Genomic DNA, 27,847 nt, shown 5'->3' with positions numbered 1-27,847 from the left:
ATACAGATCCAATACTGCAGGCAGGTAAAAGTGCAGCCTCCCGATCTACATATCGGGAGCACTTTTCATATCTTGGTGCGCTCCTATAGAAAAAAAATGAGTGATGGTGTAAGAAAAAAATATCTGTGCCCAGCGTTGGACTTAAAAAAAACAACAACAAAAAACTGTAATGAGAGAAGTAGTGACCATTTTGTCTGAAAATGCTAATTCCCTGGCTGTCATGCTGATGATTTGGCTTCAGATACACTAGGTATTTGACTTTTATGTGCTGCATGTATATTCCTGTTTAGTGCCAGACAACTAGCATTTTCAGAAGAAGCTGGAAACCGCATCCTTAATATTTTTGTTCTATAAGGTGTGCTTTAATCTACCGTGTTTTCCGGCGTATAAGACGACCCCCTAATTTTACAGCCAAAATGTTGGTTTTGGGATATACTCGCCGTATAAGACTACCCCCTTCCTACTAGTCAAGCCTCGCCTCACGGTGCCACCATTACATGCCAGACTGTGCCCCATTACATGCCAGACTGTGCCCCATTACATGCCAGACTGTGCCCTTACCTTATCCCAAGACATGCAGAATCGCGGCCGTACGATTTTTCAAAAGCCGCGCCTTCTACATCTTCTGTTCCGTGATAGGCGGAAACACTCAGCTTCCCAGGAGGCACTGTGTTCAGTGTTCGCCTATCACGGAGGCCCTCTCGTCTGAGGACGAGAGGGCCTCCGTGATAGGCGGACACTAAACACAGGACGAGAGGGCCTCCGTGATAGGCGGACACTGAACACAGTGCCTCCTGGTAAGCTGAGTGTTTCCGCCTATCACGGAACAGAAGTTGTAGGAGGCGTGGCTTTTGAAAACACGTACGGCCGCGATTCTGGGATAAGGTAAGGTTAGGTTACTGTCGTATAAGACGACCACAGACTTTTAAGAAGATTTTAAGGGGTTAGAAAGTCGTCTTATACGCCGGAAAATACGGTAACATTGTGTAGAGGAGTCATGGAGCTGCTTATTTGCATATTGGCCAGCCAGAAATGGCAAAATTTCAAAAGCTCCTTTATTGCAGTGTATTTACAAATGATCATTAAGATCAGAGTTCTTTTAGTCTAAGGTCTGTTTTATGCTTTGCTACTTTGTGTTCAATGCTTTTCTTTTGATTTTTAGATGGCACGCTTATTCTACCACAAGCCTCAGTTTGCAATCTTGGATGAATGCACAAGCGCTGTTAGTGTGGATGTAGAAGGTTTTATCTACAGCCATTGTAGGACGGTAAGTGAAGGAAACTGTGTTTTGGATCATGCCGAACCTTTTGAGGTATTCCAATGGAGCCTCTTGAGTCTCAGGCCCCAGACAGATGCTCATTGTTCTCCTATTATCAGCCAGTGGATAGCACATTGGGTAAATGACTGTAAGCTATTTCTGGAGGTCCTATTTGATCAAAATTAGGGGAGCTTTGGGACTTTAGATGAAGCACATCATGAATGTGCTTCCATCCCGGGTTCAAGTAATAAAGAAAAGGGAATTTGGGACTTTAAATAAAGCAGTTGATGTTAGGTTAAAAGTGAACAAGTTTTTGTTGCATAGGTGCATTGTAATTATGTATCGCACGTATGGAGGTAGCATGTACAAACACACAAGAAATAACCAACATTGAAACATGTACATAATGTCAAATTAATGGCACATAGCAATGAAATATAATTGTCGAAACGGTATAAAATATTAATATACACATATGGACTGGGCAGCACATAACATGATGATAAATAAGTATAAAATTGTACAAGTCATAGAAATTGTATATCTGAATAGAATCCTATTGAGGCATGTAGCTACATCACTGATATCCGACGCGTTTCGTGTGGAATAACTTCCTCAGGGGCGGATGCTATAGGCAGCTCTCAAAATTTACACTCGCCTCTCGAGTAAATTTTGAGGGCTGGCGAGTGACTGTCTGGCTGCTTGGGAGCAGGGGGGGGGGCGGCGAACGAGGAGAGGAGAGGAAGAGCCGCCGCCGCAGCGTTCAAACCGCGGGGAACATTACAGCTTTCAATTCAATAGCTGTGTGTTCCCCCGCAGCATGCGTCTCCCTCCCCTCCGGGAAACTTATAGGCAGATCACCCATCCCAGGATTGGATGGGTTATCTGTCCATCAAAGTTTCCCAGACAAGATGGGAGGGGCTGTATAGAACACGTGCTGCGGGGAACACACAACTATTGAATTGAAAGCTGTAATGTTCCCCGCGGTTTGAACCATTTGGCGGCGGCTCCTCCTCTCCTACCCAGAACAGGTAGGATGCGGGGGAGGGAACTCTGGCCAATATGTACATGTGGGGGGGGGGAGGTGAGAGGGAACTCTGGCCGATATGTACATGTGGGGGAGTTGAGGGGGGAACTCTGGCTGATATGTACATGGAGGGGGGGGGTACTCTGGCTGATATGTACATGTGGGGGGGGGCAGGTGAGGGGGGAACTCTGGCTGATATGTACATGTGGGGGGGGGGTGAGGGGGGACTCTGGCTGCAATGTGGGTGGTGAGGGGGGACTCTGGCTGCAATGTGGGTGGTGAGGGGGGACTCTGGCTGCAATGTGGGGACATTTTGCTGCATTGGTAGACATGGGCAGGCTGCATTTTTTGGGCATGGATTAAGTTGTTGTTAATATTTATTACTTAATTCTACATAAAACATTTTAGTGTAATTAAATGAGATTTATGAGGGCGTGTCTAGGGGCGGGATTAGGGGCGGGACATGATAGGGGTTGGGCGGGGCAACTGGTGGCGAGTATGCCTTGAGGCCTGGCTAGTAGCTCAGGACTTGAAATTTTGAGCCCTGCTATAGGGTATCTGAAATAACAGAATATAATTAAGTCAAGTGATTTACTAGGTATAACCAGAAAAGACAAATATGTCAGTTCTGGGTACTTACAAGATATAACGTACTATGGTGTGCGTGGGGGCTGGACCAGAAAGGCTGTCCGTCCCGGGAGCTGAGGTGGTTTACAGTCCAGTGCAGGACAAGCCACACAAGCATCATCCCCAGAGCACAGGTTGCCATCTTCATGGTGTAACCAATTGGTTGGTCAAGGTTGTGAGTGGACATCTGATGAATAAATAAATCCATTAAGATTGAGCAACAAGAGTGAAAAAAGATGAAATGGAATACCCCGGTGAGAACGTGATGAAAGTCTGAGAAGTGTGCAAGTGTGATGGTAATGTAAGATGACACACCATAAAAGGAAGTGAAAGGTGGTGAAGAGGATAACCATAGTGAATACTATTGGGAAGATCAAAGTCACCAAAAATGTAAGTAAGAGACTGAAAGCCTTGTATTGGGGTTACAGAAACACTTGGAGGTAAGTGAGTGAAGTCCTTGCACTGGGGTCACTAAGTATTTACCTTCTAGTGTAGCCTTTCTGGTCCAGCCCCCACGCACACCATAGTTCGTTATATCTTGTACGTACCCAGAACTGACATATTTGTCTTTTCTGGTTATACCTAGTCAATCGCTTGACTTCATTATATTCAGTTAATTCAGATACCCTATAGCATCTGCCCCTGAGGAAGTGTTTTCACACGAAACGCGTCGGAAATCAAGGATTTAGCTACATGCCTCAATAGGATTCTATTCCGATATACCATTTCTATGACTTATACAATTCTATACTTACCGTATTTGCTGGCGTATAAGACGACCCCTAATTTTCCAGCTAAAATGTTGGTTTTGGGATATACTCGCCTTATAAGACGACCCCCCTTCCTACTAGTCATGCCTCGCCTCACTGTGCCACCATTACGTGCCTGACTGTGCCACCATTACGTGCCTGACTGTGCCACCATTACGTGCCTGACTGTGCCACCATTACGTGCCTGACTGTGCCACCATTACGTGCCTGACTGTGCCACCATTACGTGCCTGACTGTGCCACCATTACGTGCCTGACTGTGCCACCATTACGTGCCTGACTGGGCCTCCATTAGGTGCCTGACTGGGCCTCCATTAGGTGCCTGACTGGGCCTCCATTAGGTGCCTGACTGGGCCTCCATTAGGTGCCTGACTGGGCCTCCATTAGGTGCCTGACTGGGCCTCCATTAGGTGCCTGACTGGGCCTCCATTAGGTGCCTGACTGGGCCTCCATTAGGTGCCTGACTGGGCCTCCATTAGGTGCCTCACTGTGCCACTGCATACCTCACTGTGCCACTGCATACCTCACTGTGCCACTGCATACCTCACTGTGCCACTGCATACCTCACTGTGCCACTGCATACCTCGATGATCCCTTACCTTATCCCTGACATGCAGAATCTGTCAGACCGCGCCGTCCTTTTTTCAAAAGCCGCGCCTCCTCCTCGTGCTGTTCTGTGATAGGTGGAACATTCGGCTTCCCAGAAGACACTGTGTTCAGTGTTCCACCTATCACAGATGCCCTCTCGTCCGAGACCGAGGACGAGAGGGCATCTGTGATAGGAGGAACACTAAACACAGTGTCTCTTGGGAAGCTGAGTGTTCCGCCTATCACGGAACGGCAGAAGGAGGAGGCGCGGCTTTTGAAAAATGGACGGCCGCGGTCTGCATGTTAGGTTACCGGCATATAAGACGACCCCCGACTTTTAAGAAGAATTTCAGGGGTTGAAAAATCATCTTGTACGCCGGAAAATATGGTATTTATCATCATGGTATGTGCTGCCCAGTCCATATGTGTATGTATATTAATATTTCATACCGTTTTGACCGTTGTATTTCATTGCTATGTGCCATTAATTATGATTATGTATAGGCTTCAATGTTGTTTTTTTCTTGTGCGTTTGTACATGCTACCGCCATACATGCGATACATCATTACAGTACACATGAATGAATGAATGAATGAATGCATGCATGAATGAATGAATGAAAAACTTATATAGCGCAGCACATGCGAACTAAATCGCCTCTGGGCGCTGGTTGTTCCTGTCTCCTTTGATATCAAAAGAGATGAGTTTTGATCTTTCTCCTGAACGCTAAGTGATTTTCCTCCAACCGAATGCTGGTTGGTAAAGCGTTCCATAGTCTGGGACCCTGGACCGCGAATCTTCTTTCTCCTTTGGACTTGTATTTGGCTTTTGGTATTTGGAGCAAATTTTGGTTGGTGAATCGCAGAACGTGATTGGAGTTGTGAGCTTTTATTTTTTCGCATAGATAATGGGGAGCATTCCCATGGATACATCTATGCGTTAGACAGAGTGCTTTGAAAACGATTCTGTCTTTAATTGGCAACCAATGAAGGGCTCTCAGTGAAGGTGAGATTGATTCCCATGTTTTTTTCCCAGTCACTAGTCTGGCGGCCGTATTTTGAACGACTTGCAGACGAGCGATTTGGTACTTTGGGAGTCCGAGGTAAAGGGCGTTTGCATAATCCAATCTGGAGTTTACAATCGCTCCCACCACGGCCGCTATGTCTTCTTTCGGAATGAAAGGAGTGAGTTTACGTAGTAGGCGCAGCAGATGGTGAGATCCGCTGACTACTGACCCTATTTGTGCATCCATTGTCATGTAGGAGTCAAAGATGACCCCGAGACTTTTGACTTTGGCGCTAGGGGTGATGTTTTTGCCCAGAATGGGCGGGGGTATCCAAGTTGTTGCAGGTTGATTCATACGCTTGGCGTGAAACAGGAGAAGTTCTGTTTTCGCTCCGTTGAGTTTAAGATAACTCTTTGTCATCCAGTTCTCTATCGAAGAGAGGCATGTCTCTAGATTGAGATGGTGATCCTTTTTGTTGCAAATGCGAAAATACAGTTGCGTGTCGTCTGCATATGAGTGATAAAGCAGTTTATGGCTGCTGATGATTTCAAAAAGAGGACGAAGATAGATGTTGAACAGCACTGGCGATAGAGGCGATCCTTGAGGGACTCCGTACGATACCGTGCGTTTCTCAGAGGTGAAAGCTCCCAGTTTCACTGTTTGTGATCGGTTTTCCAAGAAAGAGGAGAACCAAGATAAATCACCTTCTGCGACTTTGGCTACATCAGCTAACCGAGTCAGTAACAGTTTGTGGTCTACAGTGTCGAAGGCACTGCTCAGGTCCAATAGAACCAGGAGACAAGGTTCTCCTTCGTCTGCGGCCTCTAGAGCATCGTCCCATATTTTGAGCAATGCTGTTTCCGTACCGTATCCGGGGCGGAAACCCGATTGGAATGGGTCAAGTAGGTTATGGGTATCTAGATGCTGTTGCAGCTGTTGTACCACTACTTTCTCCATTACCTTGGAGAGGACATTTAGGCCTGTTATGGGACGGTGATGAAGGGGGTCCTTGGGGTCTAGGGTGGGTTTCTTCAAGATGGGCTGAATTATGCCCTCCTTCAACTGGGAGGGCACTATCCCTTCCTTGAAGGACTGATTTATAAGCTGCGTGATAGGAGGTGCCAAGATGTCGGCGCATTCCTTCAGCAGTTTGGTGGGGATAATATCATTAGGCGCTGTGCTGTTTCGCAGAGCACCGATGATATTTTTTGTGGCATCGATGGAGATCGGTTCTAGAGTGAACTTTCCTAATTGTGGTGAATTTCTGTGGGTATTATGTGAATGATTGCAAGGGGGGTTGAGGGGGGTATTGTTTTGTTGAATGCTTTCACGGATTCCCTCAATTTTATTAATGAAGTAATCCGACAATTCATTGCAGAACTCTTGGGTGTCTGAATTGGGGGCTTCAAGACAGACGGGATTCATGGTCTGAGTGACCATCTTGAAGAGTTCACGGGGGCGGTTGAGGGCGCTGTTGATAGCCTTGGAAAAGTAATTTTTCTTGGCTATGAAAATTTCTTTATGGTATTTTCTTGTTATGGCCTTGTAGATGATGAGGTTTTCTTCTGAAGCGTTTCTTTTCCAGGCGGCTTCCGCCTTTCTGCACTCTTGCTTCAGTAACGATAGCTGGTTGTTGAACCAGCTAGAGGTGTTTTTCCGGATGCAGGTTTTCCGTTTCGGCGCTATTAAGTCTGCTGACTGTGATAGGGCTGCATTTATGGCATTCAGAGTTTCTGAGACCGTTTGATGTGGTTGGATTGTCTTTATTTTTTCCCTTAATGTGGTTTTGAAGAGTTCCGAGTGGAGCTTCTTCTGACATCTAGTCCAGTGTGTTGTCACTGGTTTTGATGTTTTTGTTAAAAAAATTATGGAAATTATGAATTTAATTGCATGGTGATCTGTCCATGGCAACGGTTCATTTTCCAAAATGTTTATTTCCAGATCTTGTCTGAAAATAAGATCGAGCGTGTGACCTGAAGCATGTGTGGGCCCACATACTAATTGCTGTAGCCCTAATCCTTCCAGGTGGTCAATACAGGCGTCGGCAACGGGGTCTTGTGAGGAGTTGGCCCAAAGGTTGAAATCCCCAAGCAGCAAAAGGTGTTTGCTGATAAGGGTGTAAGTGGAGATGAACTCCATCAATGATGGGAGAAGCTGCGATTTTGGGCCAGGTGGTCTATAGCAGAGTAGAATATAGACGGTCTCCTGGGGATTTGTTTGTAGTTGTAGAGTAAGGGTTTCCATGAATGGAAGAGGGTTTTGAAGGGCTGGTTTAGTGATTGCCAGGTGATTCTTATGGATCACCGCCAGTCCTCCTCCTCTTTGCCCTATTCTGTTTTCAGTTATGATACGATAGTTTGTTGGCACCAATTCTCCGAGAATGGTGTTACAGTCGGCTGTGAGCCAGCTCTCTGTAATAAATAGACAGTCTAAATAAACATATGCAATAAAAACTTGTTCACTTTCAACCTAACCCCAACCAGTCAACTGCTTCATTTAATAGTCCCAAATTCCCTTTTCTTTATTAGAGGTCCTATTTGAGACCACAATTTGGGAAGCCACTATATCCCATTAGCCCTGAGTGTATACATGAGTATTCCAGAACCAGTGTTTTGGAGTCTTTTATGTTGTAGAGTCGGTGCAGGTGGTGATAATACTTGGGAGATTCTTTAATATAATGTATGAGTGTCCTCACTCACACAAACAACAACTTTTGGAGCTTACGTCTTGATTAGAGAAGAAAGTTTTGATCGCTGCCAGCAGTCTGAACAGCTCAACCAAGAATGTTGGCTGTCACACCCTTCCAATGCTGGGAAACATTGAGAAAGAACATTAAGCACCTATCATAAACTGGTATTGGGTTCCAGTAAACTGGCATTTGAAGATTTACAGTTGTGAGAATTTTTTTTAAATCTCTGCATAAATTACTCTGCATAAATTAAGTTATGTTAACATGTGTTTTCTAATGTCTTGGCTGCATTCATGCCATTTTGTATTGACACATCCTGCATTTCAACTGCTTTGCCTATAATATTACACAATTTCTGTTGCTTGCATGGCAAATTTCCCTTTGTTCTAAAACTCTGCTGTAACCTGTAATTCTAATCTGTGGACAAGGAAGACACAAGTTTAACTTTTTGCTAAATGTTACACTGCTTTATGTTTGAATTGCATGGTTGAATACTGTGAAGCAGGGTAAAGAATAGTATAATGCTGCAGTAATGTCTCAGGACTTTATAATAAAGCAAAATGTAAGTATTTGTTAACATAGTTCTTGTTATTCCTTGGCTCTTCAGCAATCCTACAAAAATCCCAAAAGCTCCGTAAAGTGTCATCAAAAACTGTCAATGCATGCTATATTATATTGTATTCATACTCCTTTGCCACTAGAGAATTTTTTTTCTGTAGATTGCAATAATCCTGGTGGATCCCCCCCCCCCTGTTCACTGTCCCTACATACTTGTCTGTGTCCCTGCTGAAGCCTAAGATTGTGTAGACCAGCCGCTCCCACATCTGAGCATGATCCAGTTTCAGTTCTCTTCTAAGTTGTTCATTTCCTCCTTTTCCTATCTGTGCAGCCCATGTGACTATAGAGTCACACATGTTGGTGTATACACAGTATTAAACACTCCCCTCCCCCTCTATGTCCTCATATTGTTAAACACTATGGGGGCAGGATATAAGCTGTTGATTGATGGAGGCTTCACCTCCCTGTTAGTCCCAGCGCATACACACCATAGACATTGACTAGAGGGGCATGACAAAGTCTGTGATTGGCAGTACCTCATCCAGATATCTTTACAGTGTGAACAAAGCAAAAACTATTGTCGGTCAATCCTGCCTACACCATGTTATTGCTAAAAAAACATTTGCTTTGAAATATGGATTTGTACAAAGCTTTAAAATGCTTTGTTGCTATTATTTATTTTGGTTCTCTATTCTGAATTTGTTTTATTTTGTATGCCAGGTGACTGGTACAGCACCAGTCAGCGCTGTGCAGACACAGATTCCTAGCCCAGTAGAGTACTAGAAACTCATCCCTGAGAACTTTCCCTGAGAACAGGGAAGACCTGAGAAATACCTCTGAGCAGGGATGATTAAATGAGGTACACGGATACATTTTTTTTTTCCTTTATATTAAATAAAATACAATGGCATGATCTTTATACATAAATAGGTATGATGGCAGTTAAACAAGTTTAGTATCGCTTTAATTCCAAAAGGTGGCCAATATTAAAGCGGCGTTACACCCAAAAATGGAACTTCCGCTTTTCGGAAACCTTCCCCCCCTCCGCTGTCACACCACCTACCCCCCCTCCCCGCTGTCTCCTGGGAAACGCACTGTTCCCAGGAAAGAGCGGGGATCAGTGAGGACGGCCACGCCGATCGCGCATGCGCAGTAGGAAACCAGCCAGTGAAGTCGCAACGCTTCACTTCCTGATTCCCCCACCGAGGATGTCGGCGATTCCTCGGCTGCCGTCATCATGGGCGTGCTGGACAGGCAAGTGATGGCCCTGATTTGGGCACAATTTTGATGATGGAATCTTTTTTGATCTCTTAGCAAGTTTTACTTGGTGCAGTTGAAGGCATATTTTGTTACACAGGTTAAGTGGCCCGATTCTATGGCTGTCTGTGGTTGGCCAGGGAGGGGATAATTTCTCTCCAAAAACAACTGGCAGAGGTGTCTGGCCATTTTTGCCCAAGACATCATCATGCCTGTACCCCCTTTAATACCTGGCACAGACTTATTCCTAGCAGAAGAAAGGATCAGACCTACTCGCAGGTCATATCTGATGCTATTGTGTCCAGGGGGGGAGAAGGGGTCGTAAATGCACGTAGATCAGCGATCTTACCCAAAAGTGGGAGTGGGTACTTGTCAAAACCAGGTAGCCCCTCCCCCCCAAAAAAGGAGGGAAGGGTGCGAACAAGCGTGGTTTCCCCTTTTTGGCTCAGAGACAGAAGTGGAAGCCATTGGCTCCTGCTGCTGTCAATCAATTAGTAGGAGGGACCGAGCATTTATTCTGTGTATCTTATGGATGATGTGTCGGGAGAGAGCATGCATGAGTGCCCCTGTAGCAAGCGACTTGCTATGGGCGCAGGTGAGGAGCCCAGAGTGCCAGAAGGGGGACCTGAGAAGGAGGATCGGGGCTGCTCTATGCAAAATCTCTTGCTTAGATTTTATAAACTATACAATATATTGTATTTAGCTATGTGTGCATCCATGATCTGATCGGTTTTGTTATTTTATGTGGGTGTTTTTATGTTGAATGGTGAAGGTCAGCAAGGTTTGGAGATAACGTTCTTTGAACTGTAGGAGTGTCGGTGAATCTTATTTATTTCCTTGCCGTGTTCACTCTAAATTCTCATAGACACTGTTGGCTCTTTATGGCATTTTCTGAGCAGCAGGTTGAACTTCTCGGATGAAACGCCTAGTTAGGTAAACAGTAAAATGTCAGTTTGGAATTTTGCTACTTTTTTAGAAATTGAAAATTCTGACGATTTTGTACTCGGTGAATGTTTGTTGACTAAACAATCAAACATATTGGGAATTTATGTGATGACTAGGAGTAAAGGATTTTGCTGGGGGAAGAAACTTCCCGGTAGGCAACAAGCTAAGAGAGATGGTTACCTTACAGCAGCTTTATGTGTTTGGTGTAAGGCTAGTTATAGACATGGGATGGTGAATGGATTTTTCTTACCAAAAATATTTAAATTAACCTGAGCAATAATTTTGGCTTGCGTACTTACGTTTTGAGCTTTGCACAGAAACTTCCTGGGACTACCTTTCAGGACCTATTTCGGGAAGAAACGGTGACCATACTTTTTCCTGGTTCATTTAAGGGACAATAAGTTTGTAGCAGTTTGTTTTCTACTGAGGTTAACTCTGAGGGCTTGAGATTGTACATGTATCATCCTCTGGGGGGAGTGTCACATATGAGTTCTGTGCTCTTTTCTACTATTCTGCCCCGCCAAAGGGCCACATCAAACTCCAGTCTTTGATCTGTTCCCATGGAATGTCTAGTGTGACTTTGGTCACCCCTGGCCTTTTGACCCTCACCAGCTGCCAGCTATCTGGGTTTCGTGAGTACCCAAGGATTTGCATCTTGCCCTGAGTTTAGTTGCCTTGCCACCACATGAACACAACAGGCCAGATTCAGAAAGAGTTATGCCGGCGTATCAGTGATACGCCGGCATAACTCACACTTTGCGCCGGCTTATCTGTTTTCTGTATGCAGAAAACAAGATTTCCCGGTTTGCAGCAAAGATCTGACAGGCGTAATTGTATTACACCGTCGGATCTTAACTGCAATTTTAAAATGGCCGCTGGGGGCGTTCTCGCTGATTTACGCCGAGAATATGCAAATCAGCGACATACGCCAATTCACAAACGTACGCGGGCCCAACGCAGTCACTTTACTTGGTTTCCGTAAGGGTTTTCCCGGCGTAAAGATAAAGCTGCCCAAAGCAGGCGCATCCTATGTTAAGCATGGATGTCGTGACCGCGGGAAATTTGAAAATGTTTACGTCGTTTGCGTAACACGTCCATGAATGGGGATTTACGTTGATTACGTTCACGTCGAAAACACCATCATAATTCGGAGCATGCGCACTGGGATTTTTCTAAGGCCGGCGCATGCGCAGTACGTTTGGCGCGTGGACGCGCCTAATTTAAATAGGAGACGCCCCCTACCCGCCTATTTTGAATTAGGCCGCCCAATTTACGCTACGCTGCCGCAACTTAACACGCAAGTGATTTGTGAATACAGCACTTGCGTGTTAAGTTGCGGCGGCTTACCGTAAATAAGAAAAGTTACGCTGCCGCAACTTTGCGCGCGGCTTTATGAATCTGGCTCAACATGTCTGTTTCTAGACACAAAGTCCATGGTTTTGCTGTAATGTGTGGTCCTAGCCTACACTTTCCTAACAGTTCTGGGGACATTTAATCTGCCCCTTCTGAAAGCACTTATGTCTGCCATCTGCAATTGTTACCCTATCATTTTAAAGATTTACCTTTTGGAGTCCTCCTTAACTCAGATGAGAAAGGCGAAGTCTCCTGCCTTATAGACCTCGGTTTGTGCCACTTTCACACAGGGCTTTGTAGCCAAACCCAGTTTTTCCCTTGGTCCAGAGCTGCTCTAATCCTCTGATTTTGAGTTTCCAGTATAGGTACAATAAAGCCAGCTATAGATGGAGCGATTTACTTGCCCGCAAACACAGTCAGTGTTCATGGGGAAATCCCTCTCGCAGAGCCATTGTGTTCTCCTCCTAGCAGGGGGATGCACAGGGATTATTGCTAGTGGCTATAACAGCTGCTGGCAATAATCACATGTAAAATTCAACAGGCTGGTTGTACCCAAGTTGATCGATCAATCAACATGGGTACATTCAGCCTGCCCCATACACGATTCGAACCATCTATGGCCGGCTTAAAGTGGATGTAAACCCTCCATACACCCAAGTGAAGTGAACAGCCTCCGATGATGCACAGAGATTAACCAAATTTACCTACATTGGTGTTTTACATTTATATACTGTTTAGAAAGTTGAGATTGTGTTAGGAGATTTTCTCTTCCTGGTTAACACAGAGTGTGATGTCTGGGCATACAGCCAAGATGGACAACATTGATGATTGGAGAAAAGGCACACGCCCCCTCTCATCATAGGCAGAGCTGTTTTGTAATAGGAGCTTCTCTCTGCTAATCGGTTTTCTCTTTTCTCTTTTTCTCTTTCTCTTTTTTTTTTTTTTTTTTTTTTTGGCTGAGAAAGTCTGCCAATCCATTCACTATCAGCCCTTGCTTGGCAGCTTCTCATTGTTTCTTCTATTGTTTGTGTTGATTTTGGTTTCCTCTGCTAAATGGTCTCAGAAGCCACTGTTTCACTCCTAAACGGACGTTTTAAACGTGGGTTACCATCTGTGAAGTTGAATCATTTAGAAGCAGTTTTAAATGCGTCCTGTGTACATGGAGCATAAGGAGTTGTTTTTTATGTTGTCTGTCTTGATGGTTTTGATGAGGCAAATGTCTGCTCTGACAGTCATTCTAGGGATGAAGTTCCTTGTAGTTCTGTATGGGATCAGGTTAGTTAAAGCTCAACTCCATGAAAATGAAAAAAATCCATCTTTGCAGATGAACTAACTACCATTTAAAGTTAGTTCACCTTTTTCATAAATAGGTGACCCTACCCTTTAACCACTTCCCGCCCGGCCTATGGCCGATTTACGTCCGGGAAGTGGTTATGAAATCCTGACAGGACGTTCTAGAACGTCCTGCAGGATTTCATGCCGCGCGCGCCCGTGGGGGCGCGCATCGCGGCGATCGGTGATGCGGGGTGTCAGTCTGACACCCTGCATCTCCGATCTCGGTAAAGAGCCTCCGGCGGAGACTCTTTACCACGTGATCAGCCGTGTCCAACCACGGCTGATCACGATGTAAACAGGAAGAGCCGCCGATGGCTCTTCCTCACTCGCGTCTGACAGACGCGAGTAGAGGATAGCCGATCGGCGGCTCTCCTGACAGGGGGGGTTAGCGCTGATTGTTTATCAGCGCAGCCCCCCCTCGGATCGCCACACTGGACCACCAGGGATGCCCACCCTGGAGCACCAGGGTGGGCAAAAAAAAAAAATGACAGAAAAAAAAAAAAAAAAAAAGCATAAAGAAAAAAAAAAAGATGCCAGTCAGTGCCCACAAATGGGCACTGACTGGCAACCTGGCAAAAATCAGTGCTGCCACCCCAGTGTCCATCAGCGCCACCCCAGTGTCCATCAGCGCCACCCCAGTGTCCATCAGCGCCACCCCACAGTGCCCATCCATGCCCAGTGCCCACCTATCAGTGCCCATCTGTGCCACCCATAAGTATCCATCTGTGCCGCCTATGAGTGCCCATCTGTGCCGCCTATGAGTGCCCAGTGCCGCCTATGTGTGCCCATCAGTGCCGCCTATGTGTGCCCATCAGTGCCGCCTATGTGTGCCCATCAGTGCCGCCTATGTGTGCCCATCAGTGCCGCCTATGTGTGCCCATCAGTGCCGCATACCAGCGCCGCCAATCAGTGCCACCTCATCTGTGCCCGTCAGTACTACCTCATCGATGTCCATCAGTGCCATCTCATCGGTGCCCATTAGTGCCGCCATATCAGTGCCCGTAATTGAAAGAGAAAACTTATTTACAAAAAAATTAACAGAAAAAAATAAAAACGTATTTTTTTTTCCAAATTTTCAGCCTTTTTTTAGTTGTTGCGCAAAAAAAAAAAAAAATCGCAGAGGTGATCGAATACCACCAAAAGAAAGCTCTATTTGTGGGGAAAAAAGGACGCCAATTTTGTTTGGGTACAGTGTAGCATGACCGCGCAATTGCCATTCAAAGTGCGACAGTGCTGAAAGCTGAAAATTGGCTTGGGCGGGAAGCTTTGTAAGTACCTGGTATGGAAGTGGTTAAAGGTCCATTTGGGACCATGATACATATTGAAGGCTGGACGTAACATGCAGGGGTTCTTCTCCTCCATGGCAGCTGTCACTTTTGAAATTTGCATGACTGTACAGGGCCTCACCCACATTACCGCGTTGTTCGTTCAGTGAACTGTCAATGAATGCACTGCAGATCCCGTCTGCCACAGTGGAAGACGGAATTGTAGTTCTCAATGGAACACAAGTACTGCGATCAGTACCTTGAAGTCCAAACCTTGGTATGGATACAGAGCTGGTCTTGGCACCTGCGATCCACTGATTAAGGTTGCATTGCTTTGTAGGCTCATTTGCAAAAATATAATAATGCACTTCTTTTTTTATTTTTATTTTTGCCGTAAAAATATGTATTTTTTTGTTAAAGGTGGACTTAGTCTTTAAAATGCAAAACATTACAGGGCATTCAACCAACATATCTCCAAAACAGGAGAAAAAAAACATGCTAATCCTTTAGAGAAAAGGGTGTGGGAGTAGTTAATGGTATTATAATTTTTTTTTTTTTATGAATTTGCATAAACCAGGGCTTTTTTTGTGGTGGATTAGTAGGCAGGTTTGGTCATGTTTTTCCCTACTCCATCCATTCCAGTCTTTTTCTCCATGGAATATCTGAGAATTTGCTTTTCCCACCATCTGATCCAAAATCTGTGTTTTGACATTGACTCATCCTCTGGGGTTTACATGATAATTTCCAGATGGTTAAATTGTTACTAAACTCAATATTTTTTAAAATTAAAATAACAAACATGTTATACTTGCCTGCTCTATGCAGTGGTATTGCACAGAGTGGCCCTTCTCCTCCTCTTCTGGGGTCACCGGTGGTGATCTTGGCTTCTCTTCTTCTTTTGAGTGAACACCCTAGACCGCCGCTGGCTATGGGGAGAGCGTATACCCTGCGCTGCCGACCTGTGTATCTACGGAGCTGCACTCCATAGACCAGGGATCCTCAAACTACGGCCCTCCAGCTGTTGTAGAACTACACATCCCATGAGGCATTGTAACACACTGACATTCGCAGACATGACTAGGCATGATGGGAATTGTAGTTCCTGAACAACTGGAGGGCCGTAGTTTGAAGACCCATGCCATAGACTTACACAGTGGGACTTAGGCCCGCCCCCCACTTCCTCTTTACTGCATCTGATTGACAGCAGAAAGAGCCAATGGCTCCTGTTGCTCAAATGCTGTGTAAAGAGGAAGTAAGGAGAAAAAAGATGCAGCCCTGCACAGCGCTGATCTCTTCTCCCCTCTCTTCCCCTTCACACAGGAAAGGGGGGCACAGAGAAACAAACTAAAAACGTTGTTTTACCTTAATGCAAAAAATGCATTAAGGGTAAAAAAAACATTAGTCCACATTCGTCTTTTTTTTAGGTTAGACCTAAACTCTTTAAAGGGGAGTTCCAGCCAATTTGTATGTTTATTAAAAGTCAGCAGCTACAAAAAATGTAGCTGCTGGCTTTTAATAAACAGACACTTACCTGCTCCAGCGCGCCGGCCGGGGCTCCGCTCCTCTCCCCTCCTCCCCGGCCGGCGTCTTCATTCTCAGTGTGGGCACCCGGCCGTGACACCTTTCGGCTTCAAGGCCGGGCACCCACGAGCGGCACTGCACATGCGCGAGCGGCCCGGCGCTGCGCCGTGTAATTGGCCAGGAGATCGCCTAGGACCTGTGACGTGTCCTAGGCGATCGCCTACAGCAGCCCCTTCCTGTAGGCGATTAAGCTTAGTCGCCTACAGGAAGGAGGAAGTGGGACAGGAAGTCCCACTCTTCCTGAAGCCCCCACTCCCCCCCAAAAAAATTACATGCCAAATGTGGCATGTAAGGGGGTGAGGAGTGGGATAAGCGGAAGTTCAAATTTGGGTGGAACTCCTCTTTAATGACAGATCTGTTGAGATTTCTAAATGCTACATACTGTACTAATTAATTTATCAGAACCCAAATAAACAAATAACTATCTTCCTATACCAGCCCTAGATACCCGTTTGTGCCTAACCTTTTCTGAAAATATATATCGGTGGATGCCACCGTTATATCTGTGGACATCATTTTGTCCACAGATACAACATGGCCTCCTCAGAATGAGTGGTTAGACACAGGTCCTAATTCCTAACTTTATTTTTTATTCATCCACATGTGTTTATCAATAAGGTTCTTATCACATGGATATTGTTTTTGATATTTCTAAATGCTATTCAGTTTCAGCAAGCATATGTACAAAGCATTCAATAAAGTATTGAACTGCTTTCTTTAACAACTTAAGCCCCGGACCATTTTCTTGCTAAATGCTCAGGCCAGGTTTTGCGATTCGGCACTGCGTCGCTTTAACGGACAATTGCGCGGTCGTGCGACGTGGCTCCCAAACAAAATTGGCGTCCTTTTTTCCCCACAAATAGAGCTTTCTTTTGGTGGTATTTGATCACCTCTGCGGTTTTTATTTTTTGCGCTATAAACAAAAATAGAGCGACAATTTTGAAAAAAATTACATTTTTTTTACTTTTTGCTATAATAAATGTCCCCCAAAAACATATATAACATTTTTTTTCCCTCAGTTTAGTCCGATACGTATTCTTCTACCTATTTTTGGTATAAAAAAATCGCAATAAGCGTTTATGGATTGGTTTGCGCAAAATTTATAGCGTTTACAAACTAGGGGATAGTTTTATTGCATTTTTTTTTTTTTTTTTTTGTTTACTACTAATGGCGGCGATCGGCCATTTTTTTTCGTGACTGCGACATTATGGCCAATTTTGACACATTTTTGGGACCATTATCATTTTCACAGCAAAAAATGCATTTAAATTGCATTGTTTATTGTGAAAATGACAGTTGCAGTTTGAGTTAACCGCAGGGGGCGCTGTAGCAGTTAGGGTTCACCTAGTGTGTGTTTACAACTGTAGGGGGATGTGGCTGTAGGACTGACGTCATCGATCGAGTCTCCCTATAAAAGGGATCACTTGATCGATGCAGCCGCCACAGTGAAGCACGGGGAAGCCGTGTTTACATACTGCTCTCCCCGGTCTTCAGCTCCGGAGCGGCTATAAACGTATAGCCGCGCCGTCGTCCCGGATCGCTCCCCGCGGGAATCCGACCGCCGCATGTAGCGGGGGGGGGGGTCCCGATCGGACCCCCGACCCGCGGAAAGGCGGGGACGTACATGTACGCCCATCTGCCTGTACGTGCCATTCTGTGGACGTACATATACATGCGGCGGTCGGCAAGTGGTTAAGGCACGAAAGCACCCTATATTTTTAAATCCGGTGTGTAGAATACAGATGTTAATGGGAGCTGTCTGTCGTTGGCTTAGGGCATCGTGCACAATGGGCGTTTACCCCTGGTGCTTGAAATCCTGACATTTGGGTGCGAATGAAAAGCACACATGCACTGCGCAGCTCTACTGTTAAACTCTGAGGGGTATAAAGCTGTTGCGGCTGGACGGTGTAAGGAGTGGCACTAACATTTAGGGCAGTATGTGCCCAGAATGCAAGCAGTCTGCGTTTCAGGGATTCCTTCCTGGGCACATACTGCCCTAAATGCTAGGACTATCAAGAACTCTGTTAAAAGCATCTCTAAAGTGACAGCATAAAAGTGGATGTAAACCCTCCATACACCCAGTGAAGTGAACAGCTTCAGATGATACAGAGATTAATCAAATCCCCCTACATAGGTTTTACATTTATATCTGCTGTGTTCACATTTATATACTGTTTAGGGAGTTCAGATCATGTGATGTCTGGGCATACAGCCAAGATAGCTAAAATTGCTGATTGGAGGAAAGGCTCCAACCAATAGGCAGAGACTCTTATGCTGCGTACACACAGTCGGAAATTCCGACAAGAAAAATTTCGATGTGAGCTTTTGGTCGGAAATTCCGACTGTGTGTAGGCTCCACAGCAAAAATTTGAGAGCTGGTTCTCAGATTTTCCGATGGGAAGAGTTCTTGTCGGAAATTCCGATCGTCTGTATACAATTCCGACGCACAAAAAAACATGCATGCTCAGAATCATTGAACTTCTTAATTTTTCTCGGCTCGTCGTCGTGTTGTACATCACTGCGTTCTTGACATTCGGAATTTCAGACGAGATTTGTGTGACCGTGTGTATGCATCACAAGTTTGAGCCAAAATTCAGTCGGAAAAAAAATCCACGGTTTTCTTGTCGGAATTTCCGATCGTGTGTACGTGGTATTAGAGGTGTGTTGTAACAGGGCCAGCTCCCTGTTAATCTATTTTAACAACCTCCCCTGACAGAAATTTCAGGCTGCTTTTACCTGATGTATCAGAGAATTTGTCAGGAGTGATCAGGCTGATGAGAGGGAACGGTTCAGGAGAGAGCTACGGGACAACAAAATACTGCAGATACATGTGCCCGGCTCAAATTTCATGAATTGGGTTTACATCCCCTTTAAGATCAGTCGTGTTTTTATTGCAGTTTGCGCTCCTTTTTGGTAGATTTCCCTCACTCCTCGTCTGTCTGACGGTCATCAGAAGTTCAGACTTTTCTGCAAGGTCACCTTAACTAAAACATGTAGGCTGCTACCCTGTAAAAAAAAAAAAAAAACACGTAAGCTGCAATTTTGTTTTTAAAGAGGATTTTCAGTCATTTAACCACTTCCTATCCACGCTATAGACGATTAAAGTCTGCAGCGCAGACTCCAATTGCTGGGAAGAGTCACTGAGACTCAGGCGATCACAGATCCGGTCCCTGCCCCTTACCTTGTGATCAGCTGTCAGCCAATGACAGCTGATCACGTGATGTAAACAAAGGATCGGTAATCATTTTTTTTTTCTCTCCTCGCGCTGTCACCGTGAGGAGAAAAAAAAGTCGGCTTATGTACTAACAGATGAAAATAGAAGAAAGCAAGCCTAAAAAATAAAACCAATGCAGCCATCACATCTAAGAATTGGTACACTGCAATATGATTGCTTTTTGGTTTAATGCTGCTTTAAACTTTTTGCAGTAGTGAAGTGATTAATAAAGTGCAGAGTTTTGATTGTTGTGTCCCTTTTTGTTTTTCACAGGTTGGAATAAGTCTGTTCACAGTGTCACACAGAAAGTCCCTGTGGAAACACCATGAGGTATAGTGTCTTTATACATTATTTCAGGGAATTGGTCAGTGACAGAATAAGTTACGTTTTCAGACTATATTTCTGTCACCATGTTTGTACACAACGCTGCAGAAAGCAGAGCCGTGTGTGTGTTTTTTTTTTTTTTTTTTTTTTACAGTGGCCTGCTAACAAACAGGGAACATTAGTCGGCCTCACTTTCCCTTAGCTGCCATGTTACCCGGGGGGCTGGTTTTCCTTAATGTTTAAGGAGGTTAACTGTGTGCCTAGCCAGTTTCCTTACTGTGAGGGAGGTGCTTTTGCTAGGGGAAGACATTGATCCTGTGTGCCTGCATCAATGCCTTCCCTACTGACAGAACGGTGATCTGCCTTGTTTACATAGGCCAGTGATGGCGAACCTTGGCATTCCAGCAGGGGCGGACTGACCATGGAGTCACTCGGACACTGCCCGAGGGCCCAATGCCACTAGGGGGCCCCGTCAGGGTTGCCAGGCTCGGTAAAACCAGGGACAGTATGTAAAAATCTGTGTTTTGTTTTTGTTTTGTTTTTTTACATCTGTCCCTGATATTTCCGAAACTGACATGCTTTTGATGTGAAAATCCAGAGATTTTAGCTGCCCCGCCTCTGCACTGCCTCCTGGTGTGGTGGCCATCTGTAAGCCATAATCTATAACCCATAATCTTCTATTGCCCGGGGGCCCCATAATCTTCTATTGCCCGGGGGCCCCATAATCTTCTATTGCCCGGGGGTCCCATAATCTTCTGTTGCCCGGGGGTCCCATAATCTTCTATTGCCCGGGGGCCCCATAATCTTCTATTGCCCGGGGGCCCCATAATCTTCTATTGCCCGGGGGCCCCATAATCTTCTATTGCCCGGGGGCCCCATAATCTTCTATTGCCCCGGGGGCCCCATAATCTTCTATTGCCCCGGGGGCCCCATAATCTTCTATTGCCCCGGGGGCCCCATAATCTTCTATTGCCCCGGGGGCCCCATAATCTTCTATTGCCCCGGGGGCCCCATAATCTTCTATTGCCCGGGGGGCCCCATAATCTTCTATTGCCCGGGGGTCCCCATAATCTTCTATTGCCCGGGGGTCCCCATAATCTTCTATTGCCCGGGGGTCCCCATAATCTTCTATTGCCCGGGGGTCCCCATAATCTTCTATTGCCCGGGGGCCCCATGAGTTGTCAGTCCGCCCCTGCACTCCAGATGTTTTGAAACTACATTTCCCATGATGCTCATCTACAATGCAGAGTGCATGAGCATCATGGGAAATGTAGTTCCAAAAGATTTGGGGTGCCAAGGTTCGCCATCACTGACATGGGCAGTTCAGCGTTCTGCCTGTGTACTAAATGATCAGCAGGTGCCGGCGGACATTGTGTGTGTGTGTGTGTGTGTGTGTGTGTGTGTGTGTGTGTGTGTGTGTCAAGCAATTCTATTGTTTGGGAAGGATTATAATCGGGAAAATGTGAGGCAGAAGATATTCCCCGATTTATAATCCTTCCCAAACAATAGAATAGCTTGACACGCATGCTACAGCACAAGGGGCATTTACCAGGGGCGTATCATGAAATCAGTGGGCCCGTGTGCAAGATCAAAAGTGGGCCCTAGCCACGGAGAAAAAAAAATATTGGGCGGATGTGGAAGGAGGACAATCCAGGCTGGTGGTGTTTTAAACTTGGTGGCGCTGTATGTACTTGGTCAGCGGACCCCAACCTTTTTGGCACCAAATTTCACCCTACTCAATATGGTGTCAGGATGATTGAATCACATTGTTTCTTTTACTACATTGTATTTGCTACCTTGTAATGTCTAATGAAATGGTTAAACTCACCATAATACAGAATCGGAGCGCCCTGAGCTTGCCACAGCCGCCTGCCACCAGATGCTGGGTGTCGCCTGCCACCAGATGCTGGGTGTCGCCTGCCACCAGATGCTGGGTGTCGCCTGCCACCAGATGCTGGGTGTCGCCTGCCACCAGATGCTGGGTGTCGCCTGCCACCAGATGCTGCGTGTCGCTTGCCACCCGTTGCTGCATAATCCCTTATATATACTTGATTCTGCACAGAGCTGAATCTGCTTTGGAGCGGTCTTAAAGCGGTTAAATAGAGAAGACAGTCTGCAGTAGCGTAAACAAATTTATATTTATGAGAAGTGGCAGGATTCACCTTGTGTGCAAAATTCGTGGCTGTGGGCTATCTGAGAGATGAAATAAATAAGCATACAAAGCTGAAATTTCAGTTTTGTATGAAGTTGTGCTTTACTGTTCGATTAAAGCAGGAGTTCTCCCATAAATGTTTTTTTACCCTTAGATACCCTTAGATTGATGCTCATTTAGTCTAGGGGAATGGGCTAGTTGTTTTAAAATCTGAGCAGTACTTACAGTTGTAGAGGGCGATCTTCTCCGCCACTTCCGGGTATGGGTCTTCGGGACTGGGCATTCCTTCTTGATTGACAGTCTTCCGACAGGCTTCCGAAATGCTTCCGACATTTGCATCCATCGCGTCACAAGTAGCCGAAAGAAGCCGAACGTCGGTGCGGCTCTATACTGCGCCTGCGCACCGACGTTCGGCTACTTTCGGAAAATCGTGACGCGATGGATGCGACCGTCGGAATCCTTTCGGAAGACTGTCAATCAAGAAGGAACGCCCAGTCCCGCAGCCCATACCCGGAAGTGGCGGAGAAGATCGCTCTCTAAAAAGGTAAGTACAGCTTCGATTTTAAAACAACTAGCCGATTCCCCTAGACTAAATGAGCATCCATCTAAGGGTAAAAATAGCAATTTAGCGGTGAACCTCCGCTTTAAATACATTCTATATACTTCTAGGTTTCTACTCCTATGCTGCCTCCTATTCACTGGTACTTTCTCTCTGTCTTTGCAGTACTACCTCCACATGGATGGCCGAGGAAATTATGTTTTCAAGCCAATCACTGACGACACAGAGGAGTTTGGATCTTAGAGTGATGTTAATGGAAGGCTTATAAATTGAGTGTAACTCATGGAAACGCCAAGAGGATAGTTTTCTTTTAATTAGCAGGTTGCCTAAACCTACGAATCTGAATCTAATATGTAGAATCTTGACATCTGTGCATACTTTAATGTAATTCTTAACACTACTGTACTATGGGGTACATACAATTTATACCTCCTCCAGGTTCAAACCAGGGGATCTGATCTGAGTCAGTAGTTGCATCCTTTGACTTTCTTGGCCAGGGATTGATGTGCCCAGTTCCAAGAAGGAGTGAAAGATCCATCCCTTACTTTATCAGCTTTCCTTAACAATTAAGGGACAGTATGATTGGCCTGTATGTGCTTCCTTTTTAAGCATTGACTGCACTGTTGCCTGTAGCCATAGGCATTTTGAGATGGCAGTACAACTGATTTAGCATTCTTTTTTTTTTTTTTTTTTCTTTTTTTTTCTTTTTTATTATAAATTAATCTCAGGTTATTTTTATTTTATTTTTAATTTTGAAATAATGTTAAGACAATGGACGAGATGCACTTAATGATTATGTAAATTAACCAGATTTCTTAGTGTTGTACCGCCAATATCGGGACTCTAGGGATCACAAGCAGAGGGGATACATCAGAATATATTCATTGTATTGCCAGTGTAGATCATCTGTAAGTACCTGAAAAGCATCTTCCAAGATAGCCAGTGAGGTAATTTTACGTTATCTTCACATCTTTATTACAGCTGAACTCCAGGCAGATGCACCCATCTATGCAGGTTAATAAAGTTTTTTTTTTTTTTTTTTTCAATGCAACTGCTGCAAATGCTTGAATTTTACTTGGTGTGAACCTCTTGCAATGTCCTGTGCAACAGAGCTCTGGAAGAGGGAGCACCACAAGAAGGCCAATCGGGTTTTCTGCAGTGCTTATGTTCTAAACAGCAACATGCTGATAGGAGAGCACAGTGACCGCGATGAGTTCAGCAGTCTGTTTTTCCTTTGCTATCCAATCTTTGGCTGGGGGCAGAAACAAGACCTTGTTGTATTACTTCACTGCTGTAGAGAAAAGTCAGGTCTTCAGGCAGTATTTCATCTGTGTAAAAAAAAAAAAAAAAAAAAGAGTATCTGTGTATTTCTGTTTTAGCCTGGAGTTCACTTTTAATAAAAATGGGAGAACAATTGATTACAGCACAGATGTGTTGTTTCTTAGACACTTTATAAATTAGCGCTCCACAAACCCTAAGGGCCAGTTCACACCATAGAAACGCAGTCTGGATGTGTTCCAGATGCTTTTCTGCATTTGAGTTTTTGATGCGTTCCAGTGCGTTTCCCCCCCCCTCTTTTTTTCCTCAAACTTAAATAAGGACATTTTTTATGCTTTTTACAGCATTCCAGTGCAGGAAAAATGCAGCATGTTCTACTTTTTTGCTTGAACTAGAACACACTGAATCTGTGAGCACTGGTGTGAACTTTGCCATTAAAAACCATATAACCTACCTTCTATGCATTTTTATGCAGAAAAAAAATGCACTGGACTGCATGTGGTGTGAACTGGCCCTAAAACTTCTGCCAGTATATTATAGAAGCAGGCAGCCCAAAGCCAGTTTTATGCCACTAGGTACGTCTGTTGGCGTGATCCTGTCTGTCTTCAGTTTTATATGTAATTACAGATTTACACTTCCCACCTGCAGATTTCAGTGTATTTTTTTCAGATCCTTCCATGTAATTAAATGATAACCTATTAACTTAAAACTAACTATTGGAAGGATTTTAATACTGTTGAACATGGAGATCACTGTGGGGTGTAATAGACGATTTTTGGATATATGGGTTAAGAAGGTAACAGAGTTGTATTGATATGTTGAAATACTGTACATGAAGGTATGCACTGAGTATGCAATAAATGGGATGTGTGTAAATCCTTTTCAAGAGTGTCTGCAGAGTTCATTCATAAAGGCATTATAAATCTTCCTACCTGCATTTTGTGTTTTCACCTGCATTAGATATGCATTGATCCAGTTTCATGGTGTCATTTGTTGCCCTGTACACACATCCCATATTGGAGTAAATTTTCATATTTCTGTGTCGACAGTTTGTGTTCAAACATGCAACATGCCACTTGGCACTCCACAGGTTCATGCATAACCACTGCTGACTGTCTGCAGTCTGAGAACGGACACATCCTGTGAAAAACCTATATATCCAACAATCCCTTGATCACTGTTGGGTGCTAATGCAGGTAAGAGCTGCACAGTAATTAGATCTGACTCAGCCACAAGTAGACAGAGTATCCAGATACACAGAGAGCTTAACATGCAGCTGGAAGATTTTTTATTTATTTTTTAATTACAATAGTACTCTTATATTTGATGCAACACGTGCTGTGTTATCTGTAACAGGAAGTTGTCTGATCCCTTTGATAAATAGGGACAGACTAGCTGTAGCCAACTATGGACATAGGGGAATTGATCAGCCATGACACTATTAAAATTCAGCCACAACATGTGAGCCCATCATTACAAGGTAAGGCAAAAAAACAGCATAGGGAATAGAACTACACCAATACCTAGGTAAAACAATGAAAATATTTGAAAAGTGTAAAATACCTTTAAAGTTTTCTATGCTTCTACTCAAAATGTAAAATATACATTTCAGTCAGAAAAAAAATTGTGGCTTGGTCCTCCATCTGTTTTCAACATTTCCACGACTTCTAAAAATAGACAATTATTCAGACAACAAAGGATATAGAACTAAAATAATATATTGCGGCATACCAGTTGTTGGCTGTGGTAGCGGCACCGGCTTTCTTTGATCAGATTTTCTCTCTTTATTTTCACCTGATAATGCTGAGAATAACACACTTCCTATTTATTTGTGTCTACATTCATTACTCCTCTGTATCTATGGAAGGAGCCATGGATGCCATTCAGGCTAGTAGTCTCCATTTTATGATGGACTGATGGGATTAGAAGTTTATAAAAGAGAGCGCATTATGTATTCTGCTGTTTCAGCTCACAGGAAGTGACAGACTACATTTCTGGCAAAATTAGCCCCTTCCCACCAATGCTACACAGATGAGCAGCCTCGCAGAAGTGCGCCTTTATTAAGTCGCATACCTGTCTTTGTGCTGGGAGTTCGCAAGGTCACCAAGAGACCCAGGTCTCGTACTAACGACCAGGACCTAGGACTCTCTGTTCCGGATCACCTGATACTGTGCACTGTAGGTGCTGTTAAGCTAGATCTGAGGGGTAGCTCTGAAAAGAGGGAAAGCTCTGCCGATTTCGATCATCCAATTGTGCAAACAAAATGCATTTTTTTTCCCCATTGCATGTTCCCCTCAGATCTAGAGAAGTGCACAGACTATTTTCCTGTAGTAAATCAACCCCATTATATCTTCCTTTCCTTTCTGGAGATAAAGATGTATAAAGAAAAATTTATAAAAAAAATAAGAAAGGGGAGCAAAAAGGTAAAAAAAAAAAAAATAAAGGAAAAAAAATCTAGATTTTAGACATTGTTTAAATTGGTGTTGGGTATGAGCAAAATTCACACCATTATTTCTGGGCCTTACTACAGGTACCAACAACAACTAACATGCACATATGACCACCCCTTTCACACTGGGGCCGCCTGTGCATTAGGGGTAAAGCACAGCTTGTATTTGTGGCGCTTTTCCACAGTTTAAGCAGCGCTTTTTGACCGCTAGCTAAACACTTTTAACCCTTGCTGGTGGTCAAAGAATGGGTTAGCGCTGTATACAGTACTCCCAAACCACCCCATAGATGCTGCTTGCAGGACTTTCTAATGTCTCAGTGTGAAAGCACTCAGGCATTCACTATTTCTAGCGCTAAAAATGCCTGAAAACTGCCTTCAGTGTGAAAGGGGTCTAAGTGCTATCGCTGTGATCGTGCAGAGTAGGACATTTTTATTTTGTAGTGTTGGTGGTAAATCATGATGTTTGCAAGAAACGTACAGCTAAACTTCTATTTGGGGACAGGTTTTTTCCTTTTCATAAAAAAAAAAAAAAAAATCAAGAGATATATGTTATCCTTTACCACCGAAAAAGCCCAACTTGTCCGGAAAAAAATTATTTATAATCCATTTGCATACAAAGTAGTTGATATATAGAGCAGTGGTTCTCAACCTCAGTCCCCAAGTACCTCCAACGCGCTATATTTTCAGGTTTTCCTTTGCACAGCTGCTTTAAATCAATATCGATGACATGGTATTGATGAGAGATATTTTATCCAAGGGAAGTTCCCAAAACATGGGACTTGAGGACTGAGGTTGAGAACCACTGATGTAGACTGATGATATGCACAGTTTTACTAACACATGGCAGAGTTTGCAAAGTTGTGTTCGGGCATTAACATTTGTTTTACCCTCAGTCACTAGAGGGTTAATGGGTATATTCTGTAGATGCTAAAACATTCTTGGCTTGAACAATAGATGCAATTTTTAGTTTGGTTTAGATGCACTTGAAGGCACATGTTTAACTCTACCACAAATTAATAACTGAACTTGCCAAAACCAGTGTTGGAATGATGTGGGCAACCCAAGTGTAAAAAAAAATCATCTCAACATCATGTTCTTCTACAAGATTATACCTGACTGCGGCTGCAGAGACCTTGGGGAATATTGGTAGTTTACAAGATGCAATGAGAGATATTTGTGAAACTGGTAAGCTAAAAAAATGCGTTCACTGAAAGTACACAAAATTTTGCTTTTAATATCAGCTTTGCAGGGAAGGCAGAATGAAGGTACGAGGAAAGGTAGATGGATCTTTAGTCCTTGTACCTGACCAGAATCTTGATTAAAAAAATAAAATAAAAATAGAGCAGAAGATCCCTTCAACGTGATCCCTCTTAGACCGTTTTTCTTATAACACGTGTTCCCCTTGGACATTTTCCCCTCTATTCTTGTGCTGGTGGCAACTAAAAATATATATATTTTTTTAAATGATTCTACCTACTGGGCAGACAAATGGACAACAACAAATACCTAACTGAGGTTTTGTAATTTCTTACAAAAAAAAAAATTGCCTGTAGGGTAGATTCACTTTAATTATGGACACGTCTTCATAATTAATTTAGTTGTCTGGGATTC

The 27,847-nt window shown here is 44.2% G+C and overlaps 1 protein-coding gene across 1 annotated transcript in view; it reads left to right on the top strand.

Annotated features, from left to right (window-relative positions):
* Nucleotides 1-23,863, top strand: part of ABCD3 (ATP binding cassette subfamily D member 3) — a 107,010-nt gene extending 83,147 nt beyond the window's left edge. The window contains exons 21-23 of the mRNA XM_040359990.1: nucleotides 1,163-1,267; nucleotides 19,748-19,804; nucleotides 22,675-23,863. Coding sequence (XP_040215924.1) covers nucleotides 1,163-1,267; nucleotides 19,748-19,804; nucleotides 22,675-22,752 — 240 coding nt within the window. The 3' untranslated portion in view covers nucleotides 22,753-23,863. The remainder of the gene's footprint in view (nucleotides 1-1,162; nucleotides 1,268-19,747; nucleotides 19,805-22,674) is intronic.
* Nucleotides 23,864-27,847: the final 3,984 nt, after the last annotated feature.

The sequence above is a fragment of the Rana temporaria genome, chromosome 7, assembly GCF_905171775.1.
Source record: "Rana temporaria chromosome 7, aRanTem1.1, whole genome shotgun sequence".
NCBI classification, from domain to species: domain Eukaryota; kingdom Metazoa; phylum Chordata; class Amphibia; order Anura; family Ranidae; genus Rana; species Rana temporaria.
Note: the sequence above shows the minus strand (reverse complement) of the source record. Positions and strands in the feature narration are given on the sequence as shown.